The sequence below is a fragment of the Neopsephotus bourkii genome, unplaced genomic scaffold, assembly GCF_033783945.1.
Source record: "Neopsephotus bourkii isolate Nb327-2 ecotype Australia unplaced genomic scaffold, CSIRO-AGI_Nbou_v1 NB_1060, whole genome shotgun sequence".
NCBI classification, from domain to species: domain Eukaryota; kingdom Metazoa; phylum Chordata; class Aves; order Psittaciformes; family Psittacidae; genus Neopsephotus; species Neopsephotus bourkii.
The window spans coordinates 4,392,535-4,416,465 of NW_026901548.1; the positions used below are offsets into that span (position 1 = coordinate 4,392,535).

At 57.9% G+C, this 23,931-nt stretch overlaps 1 protein-coding gene across 13 annotated transcripts in view; it reads right to left on the reverse strand.

The window, feature by feature from the left end:
• The window catches only part of EPB41L1 (erythrocyte membrane protein band 4.1 like 1), a 56,310-nt gene that overhangs the window by 10,389 nt on the left and 21,990 nt on the right, over positions 1-23,931 (reverse strand). For 4 of the 13 annotated variants that reach the window (XM_061361675.1, XM_061361672.1, XM_061361668.1 and 1 more), the window contains 15 exons: positions 15,899-16,082; positions 14,989-15,153; positions 12,838-12,942; positions 12,717-12,759; positions 12,020-12,095; positions 11,516-11,734; positions 11,345-11,432; positions 10,882-11,034; positions 10,045-10,142; positions 9,760-9,935; positions 9,276-9,424; positions 8,810-8,845; positions 6,577-6,768; positions 5,309-5,407; positions 387-2,963 (listed from right to left, as the gene is read on the reverse strand). In XM_061361675.1, the coding sequence (XP_061217659.1) occupies positions 387-2,963; positions 5,309-5,407; positions 6,577-6,768; positions 8,810-8,845; positions 9,276-9,424; positions 9,760-9,935; positions 10,045-10,142; positions 10,882-11,034; positions 11,345-11,432; positions 11,516-11,734; positions 12,020-12,095; positions 12,717-12,759; positions 12,838-12,942; positions 14,989-15,153; positions 15,899-16,057 (4,335 nt within the window). In that variant the 5' untranslated portion in view covers positions 16,058-16,082. Of the gene's footprint in view, positions 1-386; positions 2,964-5,308; positions 5,408-6,576; positions 6,769-8,809; positions 8,846-9,275; positions 9,425-9,759; positions 9,936-10,044; positions 10,143-10,881; positions 11,035-11,344; positions 11,433-11,515; positions 11,735-12,019; positions 12,096-12,716; positions 12,760-12,837; positions 12,943-14,988; positions 15,154-15,898; positions 16,083-21,289; positions 21,468-23,931 lie in introns of those variants that run through there. The other 9 variants (XM_061361680.1, XM_061361679.1, XM_061361677.1 and 6 more) reach the window with 7 other exon arrangements.

A 23,931-nucleotide genomic window follows, 5' to 3' on the forward strand; every position in this document is an offset into this window, starting at 1 on the left:
CGAGGGTGAAGCTGGAAGCATGGGCACGCTGCTGCTGTGTGTGTGTGCGTGTCCGGGACAGTCACAGCTCCTCCAGCCACCCCCAGGCTCCCTTTCTTGCTCCTGGACATGAAGCTTGGGTGCCCACTATTGGGTTTAGTGAGGGGCATTCTCCAGGGAGCCAAGACGTTGGGAGGGGGGTGTCACGGAACACAAGCTGATGAGCCAGCTGGCCAGCGGGTCTGCGCTCAGCAAAGAAGCCTGACCACACACACATACATAGGACAGGGGATGCAAAGCAACTGCTGTCGGTCAATGGATGTGTGGGGAGCCACTGGACATGATCAGAAAGAGCCACACAACATGCGCATGAACTTTCCATCCGGACAGTTCATTGGAAGAGTTACCACGGCTTCCGCCAGTGTGAGTTCACAGCCAGAGTCAGGGGAGGCCAGGTCAGCACTGTTGTCTTCTCCTTTGTGCTCCACGTCAACAGAAGCATCGTCCTTCAGAGACAGAGCCTGGGAGGTGTCTCCTGAACCAGCCCCTTGCCCGAGGGCCGAGGAGCCCACACTGGATGCAGGTCCCACTGGAGCCGCAGGCATCGCCAGACCCACCTTCCCCATTGCTTCTGCTGCTGTCTCAGCTTCAGGCATAGGCTCTGGTTCCTCCTGGGCTGCCCTTCGCTCCGCTTCGCTTTGCTCAAACATCTTAATCTTAGAGGCCACGGAGGTTTTCCTGTAGCAGTCACTGTCCTGACAGCTACCTGAGGCCACATCTCCATGCTCCTGGGACACAGCTCCTGTCCTCCCAGTCATGCACAGCAACGACCCAGACTCTATTGGACGTGTCCCATTGCTCACTTGCAGCTCTTCCCCACCTTCAAAGATCAAGGTGGAGAGCTGGTACGTCTTGCTTCCTTGACACAACCCTGCTACAGGGGCTTTGGAGTGCACGACATCAGCATCTTCTTTGGGAGAGGACTTATCCTGTGTTGGCTGCCCCAGGGTAAGGTCACTGTTCCTGGCAGTTTCTCCTACTGTAGGGCTCCTGCACTGCAGACCTTGTCCTGCATTAAACTCCAAATCACAGGGTGGCTCCTGCTCTTTGGGTTCTGCAGTGTGGAGCAGCCCTTCAGCCCTGGGGCCCTCTGGAGGCAGGTCTCCTGTTATGGTCTGTTGTTCTGGTTCTTCTGCCTTGGCAGGCAGCTCTTCTATGCAAGGGCTTTTGTCATGGGACAATTCTTCCATCCTACAGCCTTCATCTCTGGTCAACTTCCCTGATGAGAGCTCTTTTCTCATGGGCTTCTCCTCCTGGAGTGGCTCTCCTGTAGCAGGGACTTTGCTGTGGGTTGCCCTCGCTGTGACAGGATCAATGTCCTGGGCCACTTCCCCTGTGGCTGGGTCTCTGAGCTGGATGGGCTCTGGGGCAGCATCTGTGTTTTGGGGTAGTCCTCTTGCGACAGGACTTGCATCTTGGCACGGTTTCCATGCAGCGTCTTGGGGTTGTTCTTCAGATAGAGGATTGGTGCCCCAGGGTATTGCCACCTCTGATACAGGGCTCACATCCCTGGGTGCTCCTCTGCCTACCACAGGGCTTGTTTCTTTGCATGCCACCCCTGCTGCAGGGTTCACATCCTTGGCTATGGCCACAGCTCTCACAGGGCTGGTGCCCTGGGACACATCTCTGGCCTCAGTTTCAGTGCCTGGGGCTGGCTCTGCAGGGACAGGGGTGGACTGATGAGAAAAGGACGTAAGGGCAAGAGAGCTGGGTTTGTCCCCCTCTGACCCTGCAGTGGTGTGAGGGTGGCTCTGCTCAGGCACAGCTGATGGAGGCGACTGGGTCTCTATCTCTTCCATCTGAAGAACCACTCCGGCACTCTCTTCCTTGTCACCAACTGTTCCTGAGAGCCCCTCCGCTGCCATGCAGATATCCGGGCTCTGTACTGGGCTCCCTTTGTGCTCCTCAACCCCATGGCCATCCCCTGCCAGGCCACACGGCTTCGAGCCTCCCACTGGACTTCCATCCGTATCCTCTGGTCCCACCTCTTGGGAACTCAGTAGGGCTTCACCTCCCTCGGGTGCTCCGCAGCCTGTCAGCACAGCAGACGCTTCTTCTTGCTGTAAGGGCAGCCCTTCCTCCTGCCCGGTCCCATCCCAGCCTGCCCAGGGCTGCTCCAGGGCTTCGGCAGGTTTTCCAGACACTGCCTTGTGTTGCTGGCTTGCTGAGGACAGGGGTTGGAACCCATCTTCTGCAGACACCATGTGCCCAGATCCCTCCCTGGGGGCATTCACAGCAGCTTCTGCTCTTTCCTCCAAGCCCAGCCATGCTCCAGCCTCCGAGAACAGGTTTTTACTGTCCTTCTCCTCTTCCTCTGGATCTCCCAGGTAGATGATCCTCTGGGTTGTGGAGGTCTCCGAGCTCTCATCATTAGCCTTCACTTTGATTTTAATGAGCTCTGTGGCCGGCGCTCTGGCCTCCTGCTTCCTGCAGGCTGCAGAGGCACGGTCCTTGGAGAACAGCTCGCTTTCCCCTTGCGGAGGTTCTGGCCCCACAGACTTGGTCCTTTGCTTCTCTTCAGGCTGCTGACGTGGCTTGGGCAGACCTGGCTCACCGGGGGTGACTTCCTTGCCCTGCTCTCGGTGCTCCTCGTTGCTGTCCACTGGCCGGCGCTCTGCCTTCAGGCTGGGCTCCCCCCTGCTTTCCTTCTCACAGACCTCATCCTCCCAGACAGACTCAAAATCCTCAGGACTAGCGATCATCTTTGCTCTCATCCGGGTATCCAGGGCTGCATCTGCTGGCTCTTCCTGGCCTGCCACGTCCTTGGCTTTCCCTACTGCCATCTCCACCTTGGATACGCTCGTGCTCATTTTCACCTCTGAGGTACCTGCACGTGCTTCTTTCTTGACTCCCAGAGCTTTCCTTAGAGCTACTGCTTCCACTCTAGGAGTTTCTCTCTCTATAAATACCCAATGCTCCGAGCCCTGCATTGCAATTGGAGCAAGAAGAGTTAGCATCAAACATACTTGACCTAACTGCTGGTGGCTGCTGTCATGAGTAACAGGAAGCTGATCTGCCTTGGACAGGGACGACTAAAGTATTATTGTTCATGCAAGAGTTGAGGCAGGGTCTATACAAAGAGCTTGGCAACTTGTTGATGGAGAGCAGGGACTGAAAATAAAGGGGGTGATGCTGTGATAGGGACTGAGCCCTTCTATTCTCTCCAGGGACCATGTTTTGCTCTGGGTGGTGGCTCACTGACATATCTGCAGCTTTGCTGGAAACACAGGTGTGGGAGCAATGCTCCAGCAGACACATTAACAGTCACCAGGGCACCTCTCAACTGGCACCCCCCATCTGACTCCTGTTTTCAGCTGGATCTGGCAATCTCCATGAGCAAAGAGTGAGATTTCACTGTAAGCAAAGGTCTGTGTTTTGAGTCGCTTCCCTCTCAGCTTCATCCATGTGCCCTAAAACTATTCAAGCTGCCAAAAGCACCAGCAAGAGAAAACACCACGTTTAGGCATCAGAAAGGCCCTTTTCCCTTCCTACCAGATGCTGCAGCTCAGGTTCACCCCAAAGTCCATCCTTCCCTTCCTGCTCTCCAAGGAAGTCTCATCAGAAGCAATTATTTAGCTGAGGTTTTGGGCAATGCTGAAACCAAATGGTTCAGAAAGTGTAACCTGTAAAAGGTTACCTGTGAAATGTAAAAGACGAGCCCAAGCTTGGCAGCTGAGACAGCCACAGACCAAGCAAGGACCAAGCAAAGGTTGTGGAGCATCCAGCAGCAAGGACACAGTGGGTATGTGATATACCACACAGTGCATGTGTGCTGCTCCGCAGGGGAGGAACCTACATCACTGTACACTTTGTACTTCTGCATTTGTCCTGAAGGACAGCTAAAGACATCACAAGGGCAAGAACAAAGCACTGCTAAAATTCAACCCCTTCTGGGGCAGAAGACAGAATATAATCCACAAGAAGGCAGATTCGCATCGATGCAGAAGCCCAGCAGCCTCCCCAACCACCCTACCCTAGGCAGCACACACACAAAGGGCAATGCAGGGACGTGGTTCTGCAGCGTTCACCATGGGGCTGGCTCTGCCCATGACAGAATCATCATTTCTGCAGGCTGTGGCACCAGGATGCTCTTCGGCCCCAGTGAGGGGTGGGGGGCTGGCTGCTTGCTCTAACTGGGATAAGGAATCCATTAAAAAGGGAGTGATGCCCCACGCAGGGGTGCAGGGTGAGTGTTTGGAGCAGTCATGCCCAAACTGGAAACCTAATAACTGAGTAAGGGGAAAGAAGGGGGCAAAGGGAAGCAGAACAAAAGGGAAGGGAAAGGAAGATGAGATTAGAGGAGAGTGAGAAAGGAGGAAAACCAATTACTAATGGAAGGACTCTCACAAGGAAGGGAATCAGAAATAGTCAAAGAATCATAGAATCACAAGCTGGTTTGGACCTTGCTCCCTGCAGCATCACTCACACATGGCTCTCTGATACCCCTTCACCAATCACTGCCTGCTCTCCAGGTCCCTTCCTCCACACCTGCCTCCAATGCAGGTTTTAGTGCTTCCTAATCCATGGAAATGGGAACAGAGGCAGCCAGCAAATGCCAGGAGCACTGGGTTGCACCAAGGTCTTTCACAGATGGGTTTTACCCATGAGAGCAACGTTATCACTAACTTGGCTGCTGTGCTGGGCCTGCTGGGAAGCCCAGGCTGGCCTAGAACCAAGCCTCAAAGACCGGTTTTCTTCTGCTCTTGTCTATCCTGGGAAGCACCCACCATTGCGTGAGATAAACCCTGCCTGCAAGCAGGGCTGAGAGCCCACATTCCTCACCCCTGGGCTCTCGGGTGACACTGAAGGCATCGAAGGCAGCATGACAAGCCCAACGTTTTTGATGCCTTCAGACATCCCCTGCTTCAGGGGGCCTGGGGCAGTGTAACTGAAGCCAACGTGAGAGGAAAGCACAAGGGGTTGCTAAAGGTGGCTTGTGGCTGCCTGCTGACACAGGGAGCAAACTCCCCCCTGTGCCATTGGGTCAGCAGTGCCTCGGCAACCCCAGGTCTCCATCACAGCCCCCTCACCCAGAGCACAGCCAGCCTGGGGGTGGCACCACTGGAAGGTCTCTCCCAGGACCCTGTCTCACAGCCAGGGGAAAGGATGGCTCCTGCCCATTGCTGGAGGGGACCCACCCAGGGAGGGCAGCAAACGGCTCGGGCTCTGCTCAGAGGGCAAGGAGCCACCTCGGCAGGCTGGAGGGCCCCATGGAGGGGTAAAACTGTGAGGGCAGGGCAGGGGGAGAGTGGAAGAGGATGGTGACAACCTCAGGAGAGGAGACAAGGCTTTTCTGCGTGAAAGACTCCATGCTTAGGGAAGCTCCGTGGTCAGATGCAAAATCGTCTAGGGTGTCCTCTTCTATCGTCTGTGCCAGCATGGAAACCCCAGCACCCACAGAGAAAAAAGAGAGAGAAAGAGAGAGACAGAGAGAGACAGAGAGAGAGTATGAGAAGGAATGAAGGAACAAATGGGTAGGTGGGTGGATGGATAAATGGATGGATAGATAGATGGATGAACAGAGGTCACAGCTATACCAGCTCGAGTGCTCCATTTACATCTCTGCCCTTTATATATTTGCTTGTAAAAGAGACATGGGGTGAAGTCCTTCTTCCCAGCTCAGTGCTTTGATGAAGGGCCATGAGCTCACCTCTGCCTGGGTCTCTGGTCAGTGCTGGGGACCAGCAGGTACACATGCACACCATGAATCCCCTGCAGACAGCCCCTACCCAGCCACCCCACACCCTCCTCGCAGCCCAGCCCCACGTCCTCAAGAGCGGTTCCCATGTGTGGATCCCCCCTGCCTGGAGCCATCCCCAGTGGAATGGGCACAGGACTGGTTTCAGAGCCACCCTGGGGGGAAAGAACATCACAGAGTGGAGAGCAAGCAGGGAGAGGGCACCCAGGCTGGCAGTGGGGATGGCCTTGCCACACAGTGCCTGCCCCAAGGCAACCAGGAGCCCAGCACCACAGAGCATCCCTCTGTGCCCCATCCACGCACCCCACAGAACTGGGGGCTCTGTGTGTCCCAGCACCCCCAGTTCCAGCTCTCTTCCTTTCACACTCGTGGTCCCACCACAAAGCCAGCAGGGAGGACGTGTGTGTGCAGGATGTTGGTGTGACACCATCCGCCCCTCCACCATGGGCACCTCTGTGCAGCGCTGGGTCCTGCTCTGCTGAGGACACCACCCAGGCACAGCCCCACGGTAGCCTTGTTGGTAGGAAGGGTGAGGAAAGCCCCATCTCATGGGGTAACAAAGCCACAGCCCAACCCTCAGGTACCCCAAAGCAGGGGAAGGATGAGAAGTTCAACACCAAGAAGTGCCTGGGCACAAGGGGAGATCACTACCAGCAGTGTGAAAACAGTTAAATCCTTACAGAACTTGGAGACAACAGCCTGGACAAAGACCCCCTCCCTCCACCCCATGTCCCCATCATGTAATCTCCACCACCAGCATAGCACAGGAGGCCAACAGCTAAGGAACACCTCCCTGCAAACAGCTTCATCCCCTCCGTGAGAGAAGCAGCGGAACAAACCTCGCTGGCCTTTTCTGGGGTTCCCTTTGGTGTTTCATCCTCGTGCTTGGGTGAGGAAGAGGCTGGTGAGGAAGGCAGCCTCCTGTCCCGGTCCCTGTGAACCAGCTTGCTGTTGGGCTCCTTCAGGGTCCGTTTCAGCTCGTTGATGCTGGCCTGATGCTTCAGCAAAACATCTTCTGGCTTGTCTAAAAACTTGGGGAAGGAGAGAGGAAGATAAGCGATGATTCAAGCACCAGCCAAGGCAAAAGAGGTAAGCAAGGGCACTGGGAGGGTTTGCTTCACATTCGGCTTGAATTTAGCATCTTGAGAGCCAAATGAACAGAGCACCCTGGTCTGCAGCTCTCGCTAAGACCACTGCAGGGAGCAGCAAAGGCAGCACATGGCCGAATGTGCGTGGCAGGCTTCCCTCCATGATGGGCAGCACAGCACGCCCCTTTGGCATCTCCAGCACAGCCTGCTGAGGGCAAGCTAAGCCCCTTGGAGGAAGAGCAAGGGATCGGGCCCTATTGGAAATACCAGCAGCCTCCTCTGCAGCTCTGTTGTGCCAGGCACAAAGGAAGCCAGAGCCTTTGTCCCAACAGGGTAGGAAATGGCATTTCCAATGGAGCTCATTTGAACGGGGTTTCTGCTGAAGGGCAGGAGGTCAGAGATGTCCAGCATGGATCCAAGCCTGGATCGCCATGGACCAGCCTGGGCCCAACAGCAGCCTGAGGTGGGATTGAGCCTGCTGTGGAGAGAGGACAGCTCAGAGCGCTCAAGTGCGAGGTGGGTTTAGGCATCAGAGCATCATTTGGTGACGGTACAGGCACCAGGGTGGCTCCCTTGGTACTGCCGCAGAGGTGGGCAAACCGGCTCAGAGCAAGAACCAGCAAGAGCAAGGACCCTGGCTTCAAACTCAAACCTCTTTTGAGGTTCGAAATGAGTCACCTAAAATACTTCCTCAGTATTTCTCCTCAGCAACAGCCCAGGGACCCCAGAGAGCCCCATGAAAAGCCCTTCCAAATTTCACAGGCCCTGAAGGCTCAGCACAACTCATGGAGAAGACTTGCCCATGGAGCCGCGGAGAAGAGCTTCATGGTTTGCCCACCTCTGGGCTCGGGGTGCACTGGGGGAGCAGCACATGCACATGCAGCAGGAAAGCAATGAGGTGGCCAGGGGAGGGACTGGGACCGGTGCCCATTACCCTGGCAGGGTCTGCCTGTGGTGCCGAGCGGGATGCTGAGGGCTGTGTGGTGCAAACCCCATCACCTGGCTGTGTTTGCCCCTATGGATACCCCCAGGGAAGATCCATGTTCCACTGTGAGTGGAGAGGGAACCCCCCAGGAGCAGCTGTGGATCCTAGGCTGGGATGAAACATTCCTGACAGGGACCCACCGTGGACATGGGAGTTTGTACAGGGGAGGGCCAGCACTCCAGGCAGGCAGCTTCCCTCTGGCATGGGGATGGGTGCTGCTGCTGCACTGAAGGCAGCTCAGAGACAGAATCAACCAGGTTGGAAAGACCTTTAAGTCCAACCATCCCCAGCGCTTCCAAGGCCACCACTAACCCATGGCACTGAGGGCATCACCTACATGGTGTGTGAACACTTGAAGGGACGGTGACTGCAGCCCTGCCCTGGGCAGCCTGTTCCAATGCCTGAGCACCCTCTGGGGCAGGAACTGTTCCTCAGCTCCATCTAAACCTGCCCTGGTGCAGCTTGAGGCCGTTCACTTGCCCCCGGAGGGGTGAGCTGGCAGCCGCAGTGCCGTGAGGAGCTCCAGCCGGCTCCCTGCGGAGCAGAGCCAGGCTGCAGGGGGGGTGACGGCGGTGGTTTGGGTCAGGCAAAAGCAGAGCACGGGTCAGGGTGTCAGTGGGAGCGATGGGACCGGCCTGCACGAGGAGCTAGGGCTGTAGGGCTGGGCGGAGAGGAGACACGAGGCGAGGACATGGCGCAGTCAGGAACAGGAGCAGAAGCCAGGTCTTCCCAACAGGCCAAGGACTCGGCGCCGTTGCACCTTGGGAGGGCTCTTGCTCACACGTACGATCAGGACTACCTTACTTAGTGGGATAGAAGATGCCGTGTGCGCGCTGGGGCAGACCCCCAGCTGTCTGCTCATCGGGCTCCTCTAGCATCCAACCCCCTGCCCCAGTGCATCTTGTATTCCAGTAAATAGGGTGACACACAGTGTTGCTTTGGGAAGGATGGACAATATGATGCACCAATGAGGACTAAGATACTCCAGAGAGAGAATACCTCCTGCTTGTGCCTGGGGGTTGTTTCGTGCTCCGGCTGGCAGCAAAGAGAGGGTTAAAAGTAACCAGCAGGGTCAGTCGAGGGAACTTGTCACAAACATCACAGTTAAGTCGATGGGCTGGTGGGGTGCAGAAGGACCAGATCCCCCCTCCCATTGCAGCACGGAGCTAAAACAGGCTGGGGTGTCCCTGCGGGATGGGGCGGGGAGCGGGTGTCCCGTGTGCTTGGCCTGTCCCCATCCCCACCCCTGTCCCAGAGCGGGGCTGCTCCCAGATCCAGCCCTGCCTCGGGATGAACCTTGAGACTACCTGGACACATGGGGAACCAGAGTTGAGCCGAGCACATGTGACAGCCCCCGTTCCACTGGTGAGGCCAAGTGCCATGTCCCAAGAATCCCACCAGCCCTCTCCAGCTGTGAGCCATCCTGCTCCCTCCATCCACCCTCCTCTGCCCGTCCCATCTGTACCTTCAGCTCCTTGATCTTCGTCGGGGTGGTCACCTCCTCATCCTCCGTCTCGGACCGTCTCCTGTTGCCAAACTCACCGTCCTCATCCCGCTTCTCGCCCTCCGCCCCGGCATCGTGGTTCTCGCTGACGGAAGCCGGGCGCGAGAACTCTGCCCATGGAGGAGAGCCCAGGTCACCCCAGCCCTGCCAGCCCCAAACCCTCCCCAGCCCCACAGCCCCTGTCCCTGCCCTGCCAGCTCACACCTGGGGGATCGGGAGCCTTCAACGCCCCACAGCAGGGGGCCCTTGCGGGGGGCCCATCCCTAAGCTGCCCAACCCCGTCCCCCTGTGAGGGTGATCTAAGCTATGCCATGGGGATGCGGCTGGGGACAGCCTCCAGCAGGAAGCCCGCTGGATCCTATAACCCTGCCAGATGGGGCGGACGGCATCCCCCTCACTCCCGCCAGCGACCAATCTCCCTCCCCCTCCCCAATTTGGGGCATACCTCCGTCAAGGCTGCGAGACATGGTGTACCGTTTGCTGGAGGAGCGCTCAAAGAAGGGAGCCGGGCGGTCGATGAGGGCACTGGCCTGCCGGGTCTGCGCCTGCGTGCGCCCGCTGTACCGAAACTTGGAGCCCATCACCAGGAATCCCTTGGGAGGCGGCTCCGGGGACACCAGCCTAGGCGGGAGGGAGGTGGAATGCCATCAGCAACCCCAGCCATACCCACCATGGATACCCATTGCATGTCTGCCTCCAAGAAGGGAGCCCGGGATAAGGTCTGCCTCACCTGAAGAAGGTGTGATGCTCTATGCAGACCTTCCAGAGACGCTTGGCGGAGCGGTGGTTGGGCAGCTTGAAGCCAATGGTGCTCTCAAACTGTTCGTACTTGGGGGAGACAGAGACATGCTGTTATAGGCAGATCCTGCCCTAAAGGATGCGATGGGATGCCAAGGCACTCAGGTTCCCCTGGCAGAAGCCATGACCACTCAAAAGGAGTCTTCTTCAAAGCAGTGCTGGGAAGGTCCATGCCCAGCCCCACTCGGTGGTGAGATTACATCCCAGCACTCCTGGCCTAAGCACTTTCCTCAACTGTAAATGGCTTTTTAGCACAAGATAAATTCCCTCAAGAAACAAAACCCTTTTAACAGCTCAACTTGGTGAGAAGGCATTACTCTCCATTTTAGATGCACTCTCCTTGCCCTCCTGCCTGCTGGGGAAGGTGGGTGGAAATGCACTCTCCCATCAGTGCACATCGAAGTGAAAAGAGTGAAAAGAAAGTCAGAAAACAAACTAAAAAGCATGTGAAATGTGGAAGACTCATCAAAAACAGCCCTCAGCCTCCCTTGCTGGGTGACCTCCCTACACCATTGGCCTCACAGCACATGCCTGGTGGGGGAAGGAGCCTGGGGTGCCCTCAGCCTCTTGAAGTCACTTTGCCAGTGAGAAAACAAGGCATGAACAAGAAAGCACTCGCTGAAAGCCTCCATCCACCCAGATGTGCTCTCCTGGCCAGCATGAGCATCCCCCTGGGACCGAGGCTGGAGCCAGGTAAGGGCATCCCCACCAGGCAACCGCAGGCCAGCACAGCGGGCACCCCGGGGCTGCACTGGCACATGGCACCCACCTCACCCGGGCGGATCTTGATGTAGAAGTTGCTCCTCTTGTAGGAGATCTTGAGGATCTTGGGCCAGGCGAAGCGGTTGATCCTCAGCCGGTCCCTGTAGATGAGGAGGCCGTTGGCACAGACACCCAGCATGATATCGATGCCTTCGGAGTCCTGCAGGAAGCAAAAGGGACAGGAGGGGACTACTCAGCTGCCCAGTAAGAACCAGTCCAGCCAGAAGTGCCACACTCCCTCCTGCTTGGTGCTCTGCTACAGGGGACTGGCTGACGGAGAGGTCACTGCACCACACAGAATGGTTGAGGTTGGATCTCTGGAGCTCCTCTGCTGCAACAGAGCCACCCAGAGCCCTGTCATTGTTGAACCTTCATTGTGTGAAGAGGGCTTGGGCAGGGAGGGGTGTGCAAACAGCAGGGCAGGATGGGGTGGCACTGGCCATTGCTCTGGCAGCCCCACAGCCCTGTACCTTGGCATGGTGTAGATCCACCCCGTACATGGAGAGCTTCTTGGCGTTCTCCAGGAAATGGATCTCCGCTTCCCCGGGGGTCATTCCCCTGCAGGGAGACAGAGAGGGGACACACGTGTTCAGGTACCCAGCAGGCACGAGGCCCCCAGCCCGTCCTGTGCCGGGGCTCACCGGTAGGTCTTGTGCAGCTCCATGATGCGCTCCTCCAGCTCCCGCGTCTGGTTGGGCGCAAAGCGGAGCTCGCTGACGTAGTTGCCCACGTGCTCCTCAGCATCGTAGTCCCCCAGCTCGGCCTGCACGGCGTAGGAGCCCAGCAGAGCGTGTGTGACGAAGGAGCAGGGCAGGCGCCCCGTGATGATGTCCGCACGGAGCTGCAGGCACAGGTAGTATCTGCAGGAGGGGCAGAGGGTGAGAGCAGGGCAGAGGCATTTGCCCTCTGGAGCAGGCTGGGGTTCCCTAATGCACCCCGGTATGCACTGCTCTCCACGGGGACTGCTACCTTCATGCTACATGGCCGCCTTCCTGGTCCTGTTCTGCATGAGTCAGACATGCTACATGGGCAACGAGCCCCCACACATCCCCTGGTTGCCCACACCCTGCCTGAGCCCTGCCCTTCCGTGCACTCCCAGCTGGTCCTAGCCCTGGCAGCTGTGCCCATGGAGGGATGCTCCTCACCTTGTGATGTCCTCCGTGAGCTGGGCAGGGTCTGGAGGGTAAAACTTCACAGTGAAGGCAAAGTTCCAGGGCCCGCCTAGGGGAGAGGAGGGGAGAGAGCAGTAAGGACAGGAGCATCCAAGCATCCACTAATGGTCCCACTGCTTTCCCCAAGCCTGGCACTGGGCAGGCACAAGGGGGCTCCAGAAGCTGCCAGAACAGCCCTTGGGTCACCAGCATGACTTGGTTAATTGTCCCCAAATGGCTGGGGAGAGAAAGGCATCACAACTTCAGGAGCCATCAGCTGAGCATGACTATCAATGTCACAGTGAAAACCACACGTTCCAGAAGGTGACACCTTGGGCAACAGCCCTTCTGCCACGCCAGCAAGGCAACAACATCATGGGCAAAGGCACCCCATGACCTGTTCCAAACAAAGCCCCCATCCCTGTCCTCACTGCTCAGGGCAGGTGCGAATGGCACCCAGAGAGGGACCAGGTCTCAGCCAGCTCTCCAGTGGCATAGACAGGGTCCCTTTGACCCCCATGCCTGTCATGAGTAAGAGGAGAGGTAGGTAACAGGCAGCAAGAGGATCCCTGTCCCCAGGCCAGCTGCCAAAGGTCCCACTCAGGACAGAAGTGGAAGGGGATTGGCCAGAGGACATCTGCACCCCCCTGGGATGCTCCAGGGCTGCGGAGGATGGACACTGAGCACTTACTGCGGATCTGCTTCTTGATCTCCTTGGAAGGGTCCAGCCAGTTCTGCAAGGGGGAGACAGCAGGTCAGGGGTGTCCCCCACCCACAGATAGGGCAGCCATAGGGGGTTCCCCCATCCTCACCTTCTGGCTGTCCGAGTCGCAGAAGGTGAGGCCGAAGTAGTCCTTCTCCAGGAGGTTGAGGTGCTCACACACCATGTCAAAGAGGATCTGGCCTCGGGCGTGCTTCTGTTGGAGACACGGAGAGCCTGAAGGTGAACCAGCTCCCTTGTGCTCCTGGACACCCGGTGCGTGCAGGCAGGGAGCACTGGGGAGGGTCAGGGCAGCCCTGGCCCCTCCTGGTGACCAGCAGAAGGTGCTGAGCTGCCTTTGAGAGCAGCCTCTCACCCAGCAGCACCACTCTGGGGACACTCAGGTGGATGCAGGGCACGCTCAAGCCCATGCAGTGTGGTACAGGAAGCAGGTCCCACCGGCCAGGAAGACCCAGTGCCCACACAGCTCATCCCCCATCACACCAGGAGACAGTGATGCCAAACCAGAGAGGGTGTCACACTGAATTTTGACTCCCTTTTTGACCTTAACTGAATTAAGCCTCCATTAAGCATGCAGGCAAGGCACAGCTATTCCCATGGGGCCTGAAAGAAAGGAAGAAGAAAAGCAGCACCAGCCTTTCTACACTAAACTCTCTCTCTATACCCCAGGTGGCTTCTTTAGAGAGCAGCAGCTCTCAAAGTTGAGCCCATCCTCTGCACTACAGCAGCAGAGAGCTCATCCTTGCCCATGCCTACTGAGGGGTATTGCTCTGTTCATGAAGCTGCCAGTGAGCCTGTAACCAGGTTTGTGCTTGCATGCCCGTTTGGCTTGGCCAGTGCTACAGAGAGAACCAGGGGATGGATGATTCACACCAGCTGCTCATGTGCCCCATGAGCCTCCTGCAGTCCTCGGGGTGCTTTCCACTCCTTTTCTTCTTCAGGAGGGCTTTCATCTCTGTGACAACCCATCTTTCCATGGCTTTGTGACAAATTTTACTGCTAAAGGACAGTCAGGGCTGCTGAGATCAAAGGTTCTGCTGCCTGTGCCACAGGCAGGGGGCCAGACCCCCCCCATCACTGGCTGTCCCAGGCAGCTACACTCCTTGCATTCATCAATCCTGAGCAGCCAAGGCCTGGGGGAGGCAGGACCTGCATCTGTATGCAGCCAGCTCTGAGCTGCTGCCAACAAAAACCCGTCTGCCCACTCCCCAGCAGCAAACGCAAAGCTCTCCCTGGCGAAGGCACCAGCAGCTCAACAACTCAGTTTTTACGTTCTTAAGCAAAGTTACCAGTCCCTAAAGATGCCCGTCCCACCAGGACGATGCCACAGGTCAGACCAGTGCCACCTTCCCCAACCCAAGGCAGGAGACAGGAGTGAGAGCTGGGGACAGAAAGAGGCACTCCTGGTATTTACTGCTCCTCCCATCTGCCTTTAGCCCTGCAGGATAGGACCCTTCCAATAGACCCAGCCTCAACTCCTCATTTAACCCTGGGAGAGGTCCCTGCGCTGGCAGCAGATGAAGCAGCCCTGCAGCATCCTCCAGTGCCAAGGCAGCTCCTCTTCTCCTCCTGTAGTGACAGCCACTACCAGGGAAATGTGCACCCATGTGCAAGCCCATGCCACACACCTGTGACACTGCACAAATAGTGGGGTGTGCTGGACCCCGCCTGCACACACAAGGATGCAGCTGAAGGATGTGCACGTCTATCACCCTTATACACACAACAACTTCACACACGATCCCTGTCCTGCTGGTTTTATATGATGAACACAGAGAGCATGGACACAAACCCATCTGATGCACACAGCCAGGAGGGCCCACGCCTGTCAGCCTCTTCACATGAACACACACATCCTTTGCCTCAGCTCACGGGACAGCCAACACGCTGTGCTCGAGGTGTCAGCAGACAGGCTGGCACGTGGATGTGTCATGCACATATTGCCAGGAGGAGCTCTATCCCCTATCTATTAAGCTTCTGCTTTTTAGACATTGTTTTCTATTGTGAGTAGCTGCCAACTTTGGATTCATTGGGCTGAAATTCCCTGCTAGGGTCCGTTTTTGCAGGTTTTTCACTTATTTTGACATTTCAACCTAAATGGCTGTTTCTGTGGATCTTTTTCTATAGGAGACACATACTACAAAGGTGTCCTTGGAAGCAGCCTTACACTGGGGACTTGCTTGTCTGAGGTGAGATGTGTCCTCCCCTTGGTGCCAGCGCAGCCCCTGAAGCTGGGACTCACCTCCACCTCGCACTCATACTCGGAGGCATCAAGCAGGGTCACTCTGCAGAGGGCACTCTTCACCTTCTTGCTGGTTTTCTGGGGTGACTTCTGGGTCTTGCTGGGGGTTGTTTTGTCAGAGAGACCATCCGTCTCGCTGTAGTCCTTCTCCTCCATGTCTGCGCCCTGCAGTGGGGAGATACACAGGGTTACTTGGCACCGCTGCCAGCATGGACAGGCAGATGGGGAAAGCCCCCTAACAGCAGGCAGCAGAGGAACAGCACAGCTCCCTGGGGGCTCTGAGGCTGCCATCAGGGGCACCTCAGTCCTGGGACATGGGACACCCACTTCCTCCCTTCCTGCGCTGGCCATTCCCAGCACAGTCAGCACCTTGAGCTGCTGCACTGCCCCTTCTGCCTGTTCACAAGGACCTGTGCAGGCAGAGCCCATCCATTGCCCTGAGCCCCTCCAGAATGTTCCCCTGGGGCCAGCAGCACAGAGCATGTGCCCATCTCACTGGGCTCCCTGCAGCCCCTGCACTGCAGCAAGGACATGGTGATGTGGAGCAGAGTGGTGGCATAGTCATAGAATAGTCTGGGTTGGAAAGGACCTTAAGATCATCCCAATTCCAACCCCTGCCATGGGCAGGGACACCTCACACTAAACCATGTCACCAGGGCTCTGTCCTGCCTGGCCTTGAACAGTGCCAGGGATGGAGCATTCACAGCTTCCTTGGGTAACCTGTTCCAGCACTTCACCACCCTCACAGTAAAGAACTTCTTCCTTAGCATCTATCTAACCTGAACTTCCCCTGTTTAAGTTTTAACTCATCACCCCTTGTCCTCTCACTACAGTCCCTGATGAAGAGCCCATTGAGGAATGCTGTGCTTTCCTCTCTGCTGCATCTAACAGCACGCACTCATTCACTCACCAGCTCTGTACTTCGGGCATCAGACTGTGCTCCAGGCTTCTCATTGACCTCGGTGTCCCGGCCGGAGGGGTTGGTGGCTGCGGCTGCTTCCAGCTGCTGCTGCGGAGCCTCCTCCTGCGCGTTCCTCACATCCGAGCCAGGACCCGTCTCCGTCGTCATGGCCGATGGTCCCCCTGCTCTGCCACTGCCACCACCCACAATGGAAGACAGGAGAAGTCACCTGGGTGCACGGGGATGGAGGATGCTGCTGGGCAGCCAGCAGCCTGGGATGCCTCAGATGTGATGGGACTTGCCCATCTCAGCCCCACTGCCTGCACACACAGATGTGCTGCCGGACACCCAGCTCCCTGTCCCTGCCAGGAGGTGGCTCTGCAAAGGGTGGTGGCAGCAGGATTCCACAGGACTCACTGTGAATCCAGCATCCTTCAGGATGCTGAGAACCAAATGGAAGTGGTTGGGAATGATCCCATGATCATTCATGAATGAGCTGGAAGAGATGAGCCAGTGGTGTGGGGATGGCCACCCGCCCTGGTCAGGGCTCCTGCCCCATGCCTCAGTCACAGATGGGAGTGGGGCTGGCCATAGCCCCCTGCTCCCCACAGCCCTCCACTGGTATTTTTGATGAGCAGAAGGGTTTATTCTGGGAGGAAACACCAAGCTGAGTCAGGTTAAAGGCTGCACTCACACAGGAAACGGCAAACATGGACATCTCCATACACTGCATCCGGGATGGCTGCTGTTTTCCCCCTCTGGAGCTCCCAGCAGCAACAGCACGCTGGGTTCCCACCACTGGCATGGCCAGACCCTGCACAGCGGTGGGACAAGGCTTGCCTGTCCCATGCAAGATGCAAAACCAAACCCCGGGTCAGGAACAGGGGAGGTGGAAGCACTTCCCGGGCTGGGGGGCTCTGTAATGGGGTTTCACCACCTTTATGGTTTGTAAACCTTTATGCAAATACAGCACGGGGCTGGCAAGTGCTCCGGGGATGATCCACACATGCACAGGACATCGAGCACCCTTTGTGACTGTCACTCATCTGCCACTCGAGCTGCCCAGGCCCCATCCATCCCCATCCAGCTGGGCACCCACCAGCATTCCCCTCCAGCCGGTCACCCACCAGCATCCCCATCCAGCCGGTGTCACCCACCAGCATCCCCATCCAGCCGGTCACCCACCAGCATCCCCATCCAGCCGATCACCCACCAGCATCCCCATCCAGCTGGTGTCACCCACCAGCATCCCCATCCAGCCACTCACCCACCAGCATCCCCATCCAGCCGGTGTCACCCACCAACATCCCCATCCAGCCGGTGTCACCCACCAGCATCCCCATCCAGCCGGTGTCACCCACCAACATCCCCATCCAGCCGGTCACCCACCAGCATCCCCATCCAGCCGGTGTCACCCACCAACATCCCCATCCAGCCGGTGTCACCCACCAGCATCCCCATCCAGCCCCACCACCTCACCCACCAGCATCCCCACCCACCACCACCCACCACACCCCACCACCACCCACCACCACCACCACATCCCCATCCAGCCGGTGTCACCCACCAGCATCCCCATCCAGCCGGTGTCACCCACCAGCATCCCCATCCAGCCGGTCACCCACCAGCATCCCCATCCAGCCGGTGTCACCCACCAGCATCCCCATCCAGCCGGTGTCACCCACCAGCATCCCCATCCAGCCGGTGTCACCCACCAGCATCCCCATCCAGCCGGTCACCCACCAGCATCCCCATCCAGCTGGTGTCACCCACCAGCATCCCCATCCAGCCGGTCACCCACCAGCATCCCCATCCAGCTGGTGTACCACCACATCCCCATCCACCTCACCCACCACATCCCCATCCACCACCCACCAGCATCCCCATCCAGCTGGAGTCATCCACCAGCATCCCCATCCACCCAGTCATCCACCAGCATCCCCATCCACCCAGTCACCCACCAGCATCCCCAAGTCATTCTCCTCAGGGCTGCTTTCCCCCCACCCATCCCAAGCCTGTGCTGGTGCTGGGGTTTGCCCCGACCCATGTGCAGGACCTTGCACTTGGCCTGGGTGAACTTCATGATGTTCACCCAGGGCCACGTCTCCAGCCTGCCAAGGTCCCGCTGGGTGACATCCCATCCCTGTGGTGCATCAGCTGCGCCACTGAGCTCGGTGTCCTTCACAAAGCTGCTGGCTTTCCTTTACACCTCACACCACAGCTCGTGTCCCACCTCTGTGGCCTCGGCACAAAGGGGAGATGCTAAAGGGGAGAAACTGCTAAATCTGGCTCAGACAGGAGGCAAAGGAAGGGAAAGAGCAAGGCACCCTGCCCAGAAGCAGCCTTGTCCCATAGCCCATCGGCAGCGACACCGCAGAGGGACCTGGTTCACACCAGGAGCCAGGATCTCACCCATGCTGACAGGACAAGCTGCCACCGGCCCCTGAGAAACATCAGCTCCGCTCCTCCTACGGAGCCCAGGGCCCGGCTGAGGGCACGAGAAGATTCCAAAGGTCAGCAGTGGTTTGTTTTTCCCCCAGAGGAAACAGGGCTGCTGTGAACTGAAGCAGTGGCGCGCTCCCAGCTCCGGTTCCTGTGCGGATCATTCCCAACCGCTTCCATTTGGATGCCGGCATGTGAAGTTTTTCATCTTTAAAATGACAACCAGCACTTTGGGCCAAAAGCTTTCACACTGGAGGTTTCCAAGCTTTCTTCCAAATCGGTTTTTCCCCTCACTGGGAAGCACTGAGGAAACGGTGGGGGATGTTTAAGAGTGGCAAACCAGGAATTTATCCTATCTCTCCCAGCCATTCCTGTCCTTTGCCTATGAAGCTCCAGCTCAATCCTTCTGACAATAGGCAAGGGACCTGATCCAGGGACCAAATGAGCACACAACACAGGGTGCCAAGGTGGAGGAGCCCCATCAAAGGGGTCTGTCTGGCAAGCCCCTGGGTACCATCTCCGGCTCCCATCATGGACTGGCTTCTCCTGCCACTGTTCTTTGGGATCCCAACCACTGACACCTTTCCCAGGTTCCAGTACAACTCAGCCCAATGGGGACCCCAGCACCACCATTCCTGCGCCTTGGAAGGGAGACCAGGCTCTGAAGAAACCTAAACACCAATGAGTGGAGCGGAGGGTCCCATTGAGCCCATCCCTATGGCACTGCTCCTGCCCCAGCAGTGTGGAACATGGGAGGAGGGAGGAATGAGCCCCTCCATGCTCCCAGGGCAGGATGCGCTCAAGGAGGAGCAGGAAGCCTCTCACTCTCCCCTGCATGGGGCTGCTGGGGTAGAAGGGTCCAGGAGATGTCCTGAGGAAGATGGGGATGGCAGGGAAACCAGCGACCTCAGGGGCACAGCACGGCTGCAGCTGAGCCCTGCAGATGTGCATGGTCCCAGCACGGGCCGGGGGGGTCACACTGGCACTGCCGGGCCCAGCCACAACGGCTGCATTCAGGAGCTGGTGCCGTGTCCATGTGGGCAGCGCTGCTGCCTCCGGTCCTCTGCCCACGGTGCAGCTGAGCAGAGAGGACGGGAGCATGGAGCTGCCTGCAGCACTGCCACTGGCCCCAGCACTGCTTGCATCTGCGCCTGCTGTTCTTCCCACATTCTCCCATCCCCTCTGTGCTCCTTTGGATCCTGGCTCTCCCTCTATTCCCCAGCCAAGGACCTCTGTGGCCTCCAATACTGGTCCCTCTTACACCCCTTTTCCTCTTGGATCTTCTCTATTGCCACGAGTCTGGGGTTCCGTTGTTCCTCCTATTCCTCCACTATCCCTCCAGAGCCCAGCTCCTCCTATCCCCAGTATGCCACCCCCCCATCCCCTGCAGATCTCAGGTTCTTTCCCCCACACCCCGGGTTCCCTCTTCCAGGTACATCCTGCAGTGCAGCCCCCCAGGAGACCCCAGTACGGGGGACCATGGACTGAGAAAGGACATGGGTGCCAGCATGCTGCCAAAGGGACACCTCAACTGACAAACTGTCGTCACAAACCTTTAGTAGAGTTTTTGACCACGACTGCAGCAACCCTGATTGAGACCAGTGGAAACGCTCTCCCGAATCTCTTGCTTCTAAATATCACCCACAGCAGGAGCAGCACCCGACCCTGGCAGCCTGGCCGGGCATCCCAGCCCTTAGCCTTGCTCATGCTTGTTCCCTTGGAATTGCAGCAAGGGCCGGAGCAGCTCCACCTGCCCAGGCAGCAGGAACCATTCCCCAGACCCTTCCTCTGTGCAGGGTGCTGGCTGAAGGACTCCTCCACACCCAAGGGTTTGGCAAGGGCTGGCTCGCTTCTGCTACAGCTGGACCCGAAATGGGTCCAAACCGAGGGATGCTCTCCTCAGGGCAAGAAATGGCTGGAGCCATTCGGGGTTCTGGGTTAGTGAAACAGGCACATGGGAAGGGTTGACTGCAAAGAAAGCCTTAGCAGGATCCGAAGTAGACCTGCTTGTCATGCCTATAATCTCCTCCCATCATCTCTCTGCCTGCTCCTCCTTCCCATGGTGTTTTCCTCTTTCCTCCCTTCAAGCTGGAGTGTGGATTCACGGCTTTCCCAGACGCTCTGCCCCCACACTTCCCCACCATATCCTGGCTCCAGCCTCCGCAGCACTCCCCCCACAGAGCCTTTCCCTCCCTCCCACCTCCAAACAGGGTTTTGCCTGCGCCTGCTTCCCCTTCCCCATTCACTCCCTGTTGATGGGCTGGGTTTCCAGGCTGAGCCCTTTGCTCCTGGGCTTTGCTTTCCCCCCCTTGCTCCTTGCCAAAGATGCTGCCCATCCACAACACTTCACTTGTAAAGCATCACAGACAGGGGCAGGCGTAAGCCTCTGTGCAAAGCCCCATGCACTCAACACCCGTGCTATGGGGCTCAGGTTGAGCTGGCAGGGGACAGGCAGGATGAGAGCAGAGGCAGCAGCTTGCAGCCATCCTGGAACCACGAGAGGAGTCCCAGTGGGGAAACCTGGGCATCCTCCAAGGACACATAGAAAGTGAACACGGAAAACGGTCCCCAAGGGCCCGGCACCATGCAGCCCCCTGAGCCCCTCTGTCACTCGGTCCCTGGCACTGGGGGACATGCAAATCCCCGGACTGCTCTGCAGTGCATCAGGCAGCCCGGAGAGCAATCCGGTGCTGCTCTGCAGCAGGGCCAAGATCCCTGTGAGCCACCCTGTTTGTGGTGAAGGGGGGAGAAGAGAAACGCAGCGCATCCGCAGCGTCCGGTGCCTGCACAGCGCTCCTGCTCCAGGCAGAGATCTGCACTGCCCCAAAGTGTTCCCGGCTGGAACAGAGCCCCGGCCCCCATCCAGGCTCCAGGACCTGCATCCCCCCCAGGCTGCTGCTCCCCGCACTGGGCCCCGCTGCCAGCTGCACCCAGAGCATCCCGCGGGGCCAGCCCTACCTTGGTGCCAGCTCCCCATGGCTCCAGCAGAGCTCATCGCGGCCAGGCTGCCTCCGCGTCCGAGGCAGCGCCTTCTGCAGAGCCGCCTCTTCCCAACCCCAACACCCCCGTGCAGTGATTGATGTGCACCGCAGCCACAGCAGAGCTGGGAACCAGCCTGCTTTCCCACCCCACTGCCGGGCTCCCCCCTCGCCAAGAGCTCCGCGTCCGCAGCGCAGCCCCGTGGCATGGCAGGAGGGTCCCACATGGATGCTGCTGCCTGCCCCATCTGCACCCCTTGCCTGCAAACAGCCGACTCATTAAGGGCAAGGCACCAAAGAGCCATCACAGGCTGCGATCCTGCCAGGATCCTTCCCTTTGCATGCACTGTCAGGGAAGGGAGGGCTCGTATTCTGCACTGGCTGATCAGCAAGGAGCCGGACCCACTGTACATCTTCATCCCAAGTTAATCTGGCACTTTCTTGCATCACCCCTGGCCCTACCTCTTACATGGGGTTCTAGGGCAGCAAACACTACACTGCCTCCAAAACACCATTCCAAGCACCCCACTTGCACTCCTCAGCTTGGAGATGCACCAGCAGCAAGAGCTGAACAGAAGCTCTTTCATCACCCTTGTCCACAGTGAAGTGCAGAGCGTGACACCCAGCACATCCCTACCTCCAGGGCACGATGCTCCTTGTCCCTTGAGGGACAACACTGGGGCTAGGTAATGCTGCAGAGCTGCCTTGTACCAGGGAGCACGCACCAGCTTAGACACATGCTCCAGGGCGCACCAAGCCATCGGGAGCCCCAGGAGAAGCAGCACAAGCCAGGCAAAGTCTGGTGATTGCTGGCAGAGTCCTGGCAGGCTCCTGCCATCAGGAGGCACCCACTGCGTGGTCCAGCCACACTGAGCCTGAGTGCGCTGGATTCAGAGGGAGAAAACCCCACTGGCAAGGGGGTCTCAGCTGGGGCAGCCTCAGCATTCTCAATGGCATCTCCAGCTCGTCCAGGAGGTGTGGGGTTGGGGGCCACCAGTTCTCTGCTGCTCTGCACCTCTCCCACTGCAATCAGGGCTGGTATCACCCATTTGTGAGCACCCACAACTGCAAAACCTCCTTGTCTGGAGCAGCTGCACGAATAAGGAGGAGGAGGGAAGTGTCAGCAAGCAGAGGGAAGAGTCAGCCCAGAGCTCAGAGAGGAGACAAAACACAGACAGGAAAAGGAGGGCGGAAAAGAGATTGTGGCAGACAAAGACCCCGAGACCTGAGCCGTGCCCCAGGCTGGACCTGACGTGCAATGGGAAAAACCTCATTCATCACCTTGTGCACAGCCCCTGTGCCCCAGCCAAGCTCCCTGAGCCTGAGGAGCACTGCCCAAAGCAGGAGGGCAGCAGCAGGAGCCTCTGGAAACACTCTTCTCCCTGCCTCCAAAAACTGCCACTGGTGAGATGCGATGCACTGGGGAGACAAGAACAGCAACAGGTTTCAAATGGGGTCCTGCTGGACCCTGTGCCATTAGTGCTTGCACTGCACCCCATCAGGGACCTCACTGAAATCCCAGCCACAAGGAATGTATGGCCGGGAATGGGGAGCAACGACACCCCTGTGGCTGTGCAGCCATGAGTCACATCCCCACCAGTGACAACAGACTGAAGCAGGATCAGGACCCCAAGAAACCCCAGAACATCACTGAATCAGACTAAATGACAAGAGCACATGCAGCCCATACCTGCCCATCTCGGGGTCAACATCCCAGTGACGATGCAAGTTCTGCTGGGACAGCAGGGGCAGGAGCACACCAGGGAGCAGCCTGTCTGACAGTGAAGACCCACAGCTCCAACAGGGAGCAGGAGGGCCGAAGAGGAAGAACCCTCTCCAATGCGTAGGAATATCCACCCCTGGATGCTCCCAGGCTCCTGTGGAGGACTCACACCCCATGTGGGTGCCCAGGAACAGGAGAAAAGAGCTTTTTAGCATCTTCCAAGGCAAGGGCACTCTGAGGCCTTGGAGATATTGAAGGCTTGCAGGCAGTTATCAAAGATAAATGTTTTAAAGGCTGAAAGGGACAGAAGAGGGATAAGAGGGTGTGGGAAGAAAAGGCAAGTCCAGGCGCAGCGGGGCAGGATGCAGCACATGGGCTTCCCTCCTTTCCCTTACCAGCACTGACCTTCCATGTAGAGGACACCATGGGACACTGTGGGACACAGCGGGGACTTGAGGCCACACAGGCAGATCTGGGGCTACTGTGGGGAGAAATGGTGCCGAGGAGAAGGTACCATGTCCACCTTCATAAGCCCCACATGCTCCTGGCCCCCCTCTCCTCTGCTATCCGCTCCCCATCACATCCCCCAGGAACCAGGAACTGGGATGCCATCTCCCTCCAGCCCTGCCCCGGCTTCACCCCACACACCAGACAATCAGTTCTCACGAACAGATTTACCCCGATGCCTTACATCCTTTATCCCTGCATTGCTTGTCGTTCAGCAGCAGTTAGCTCTGCCCAGGCTGCCTTCCCTGCCTGCTTTACATTCACCACTCATATATAATGCACGCATTATACACGTTAATGCAGCATCTTCACTGTGCACACACACCATGCACCATTACTTTAGAAGGTCCAAGTCCCAAAGCCACCGTGGTGCTGGTCCCCAGCCGTGCACA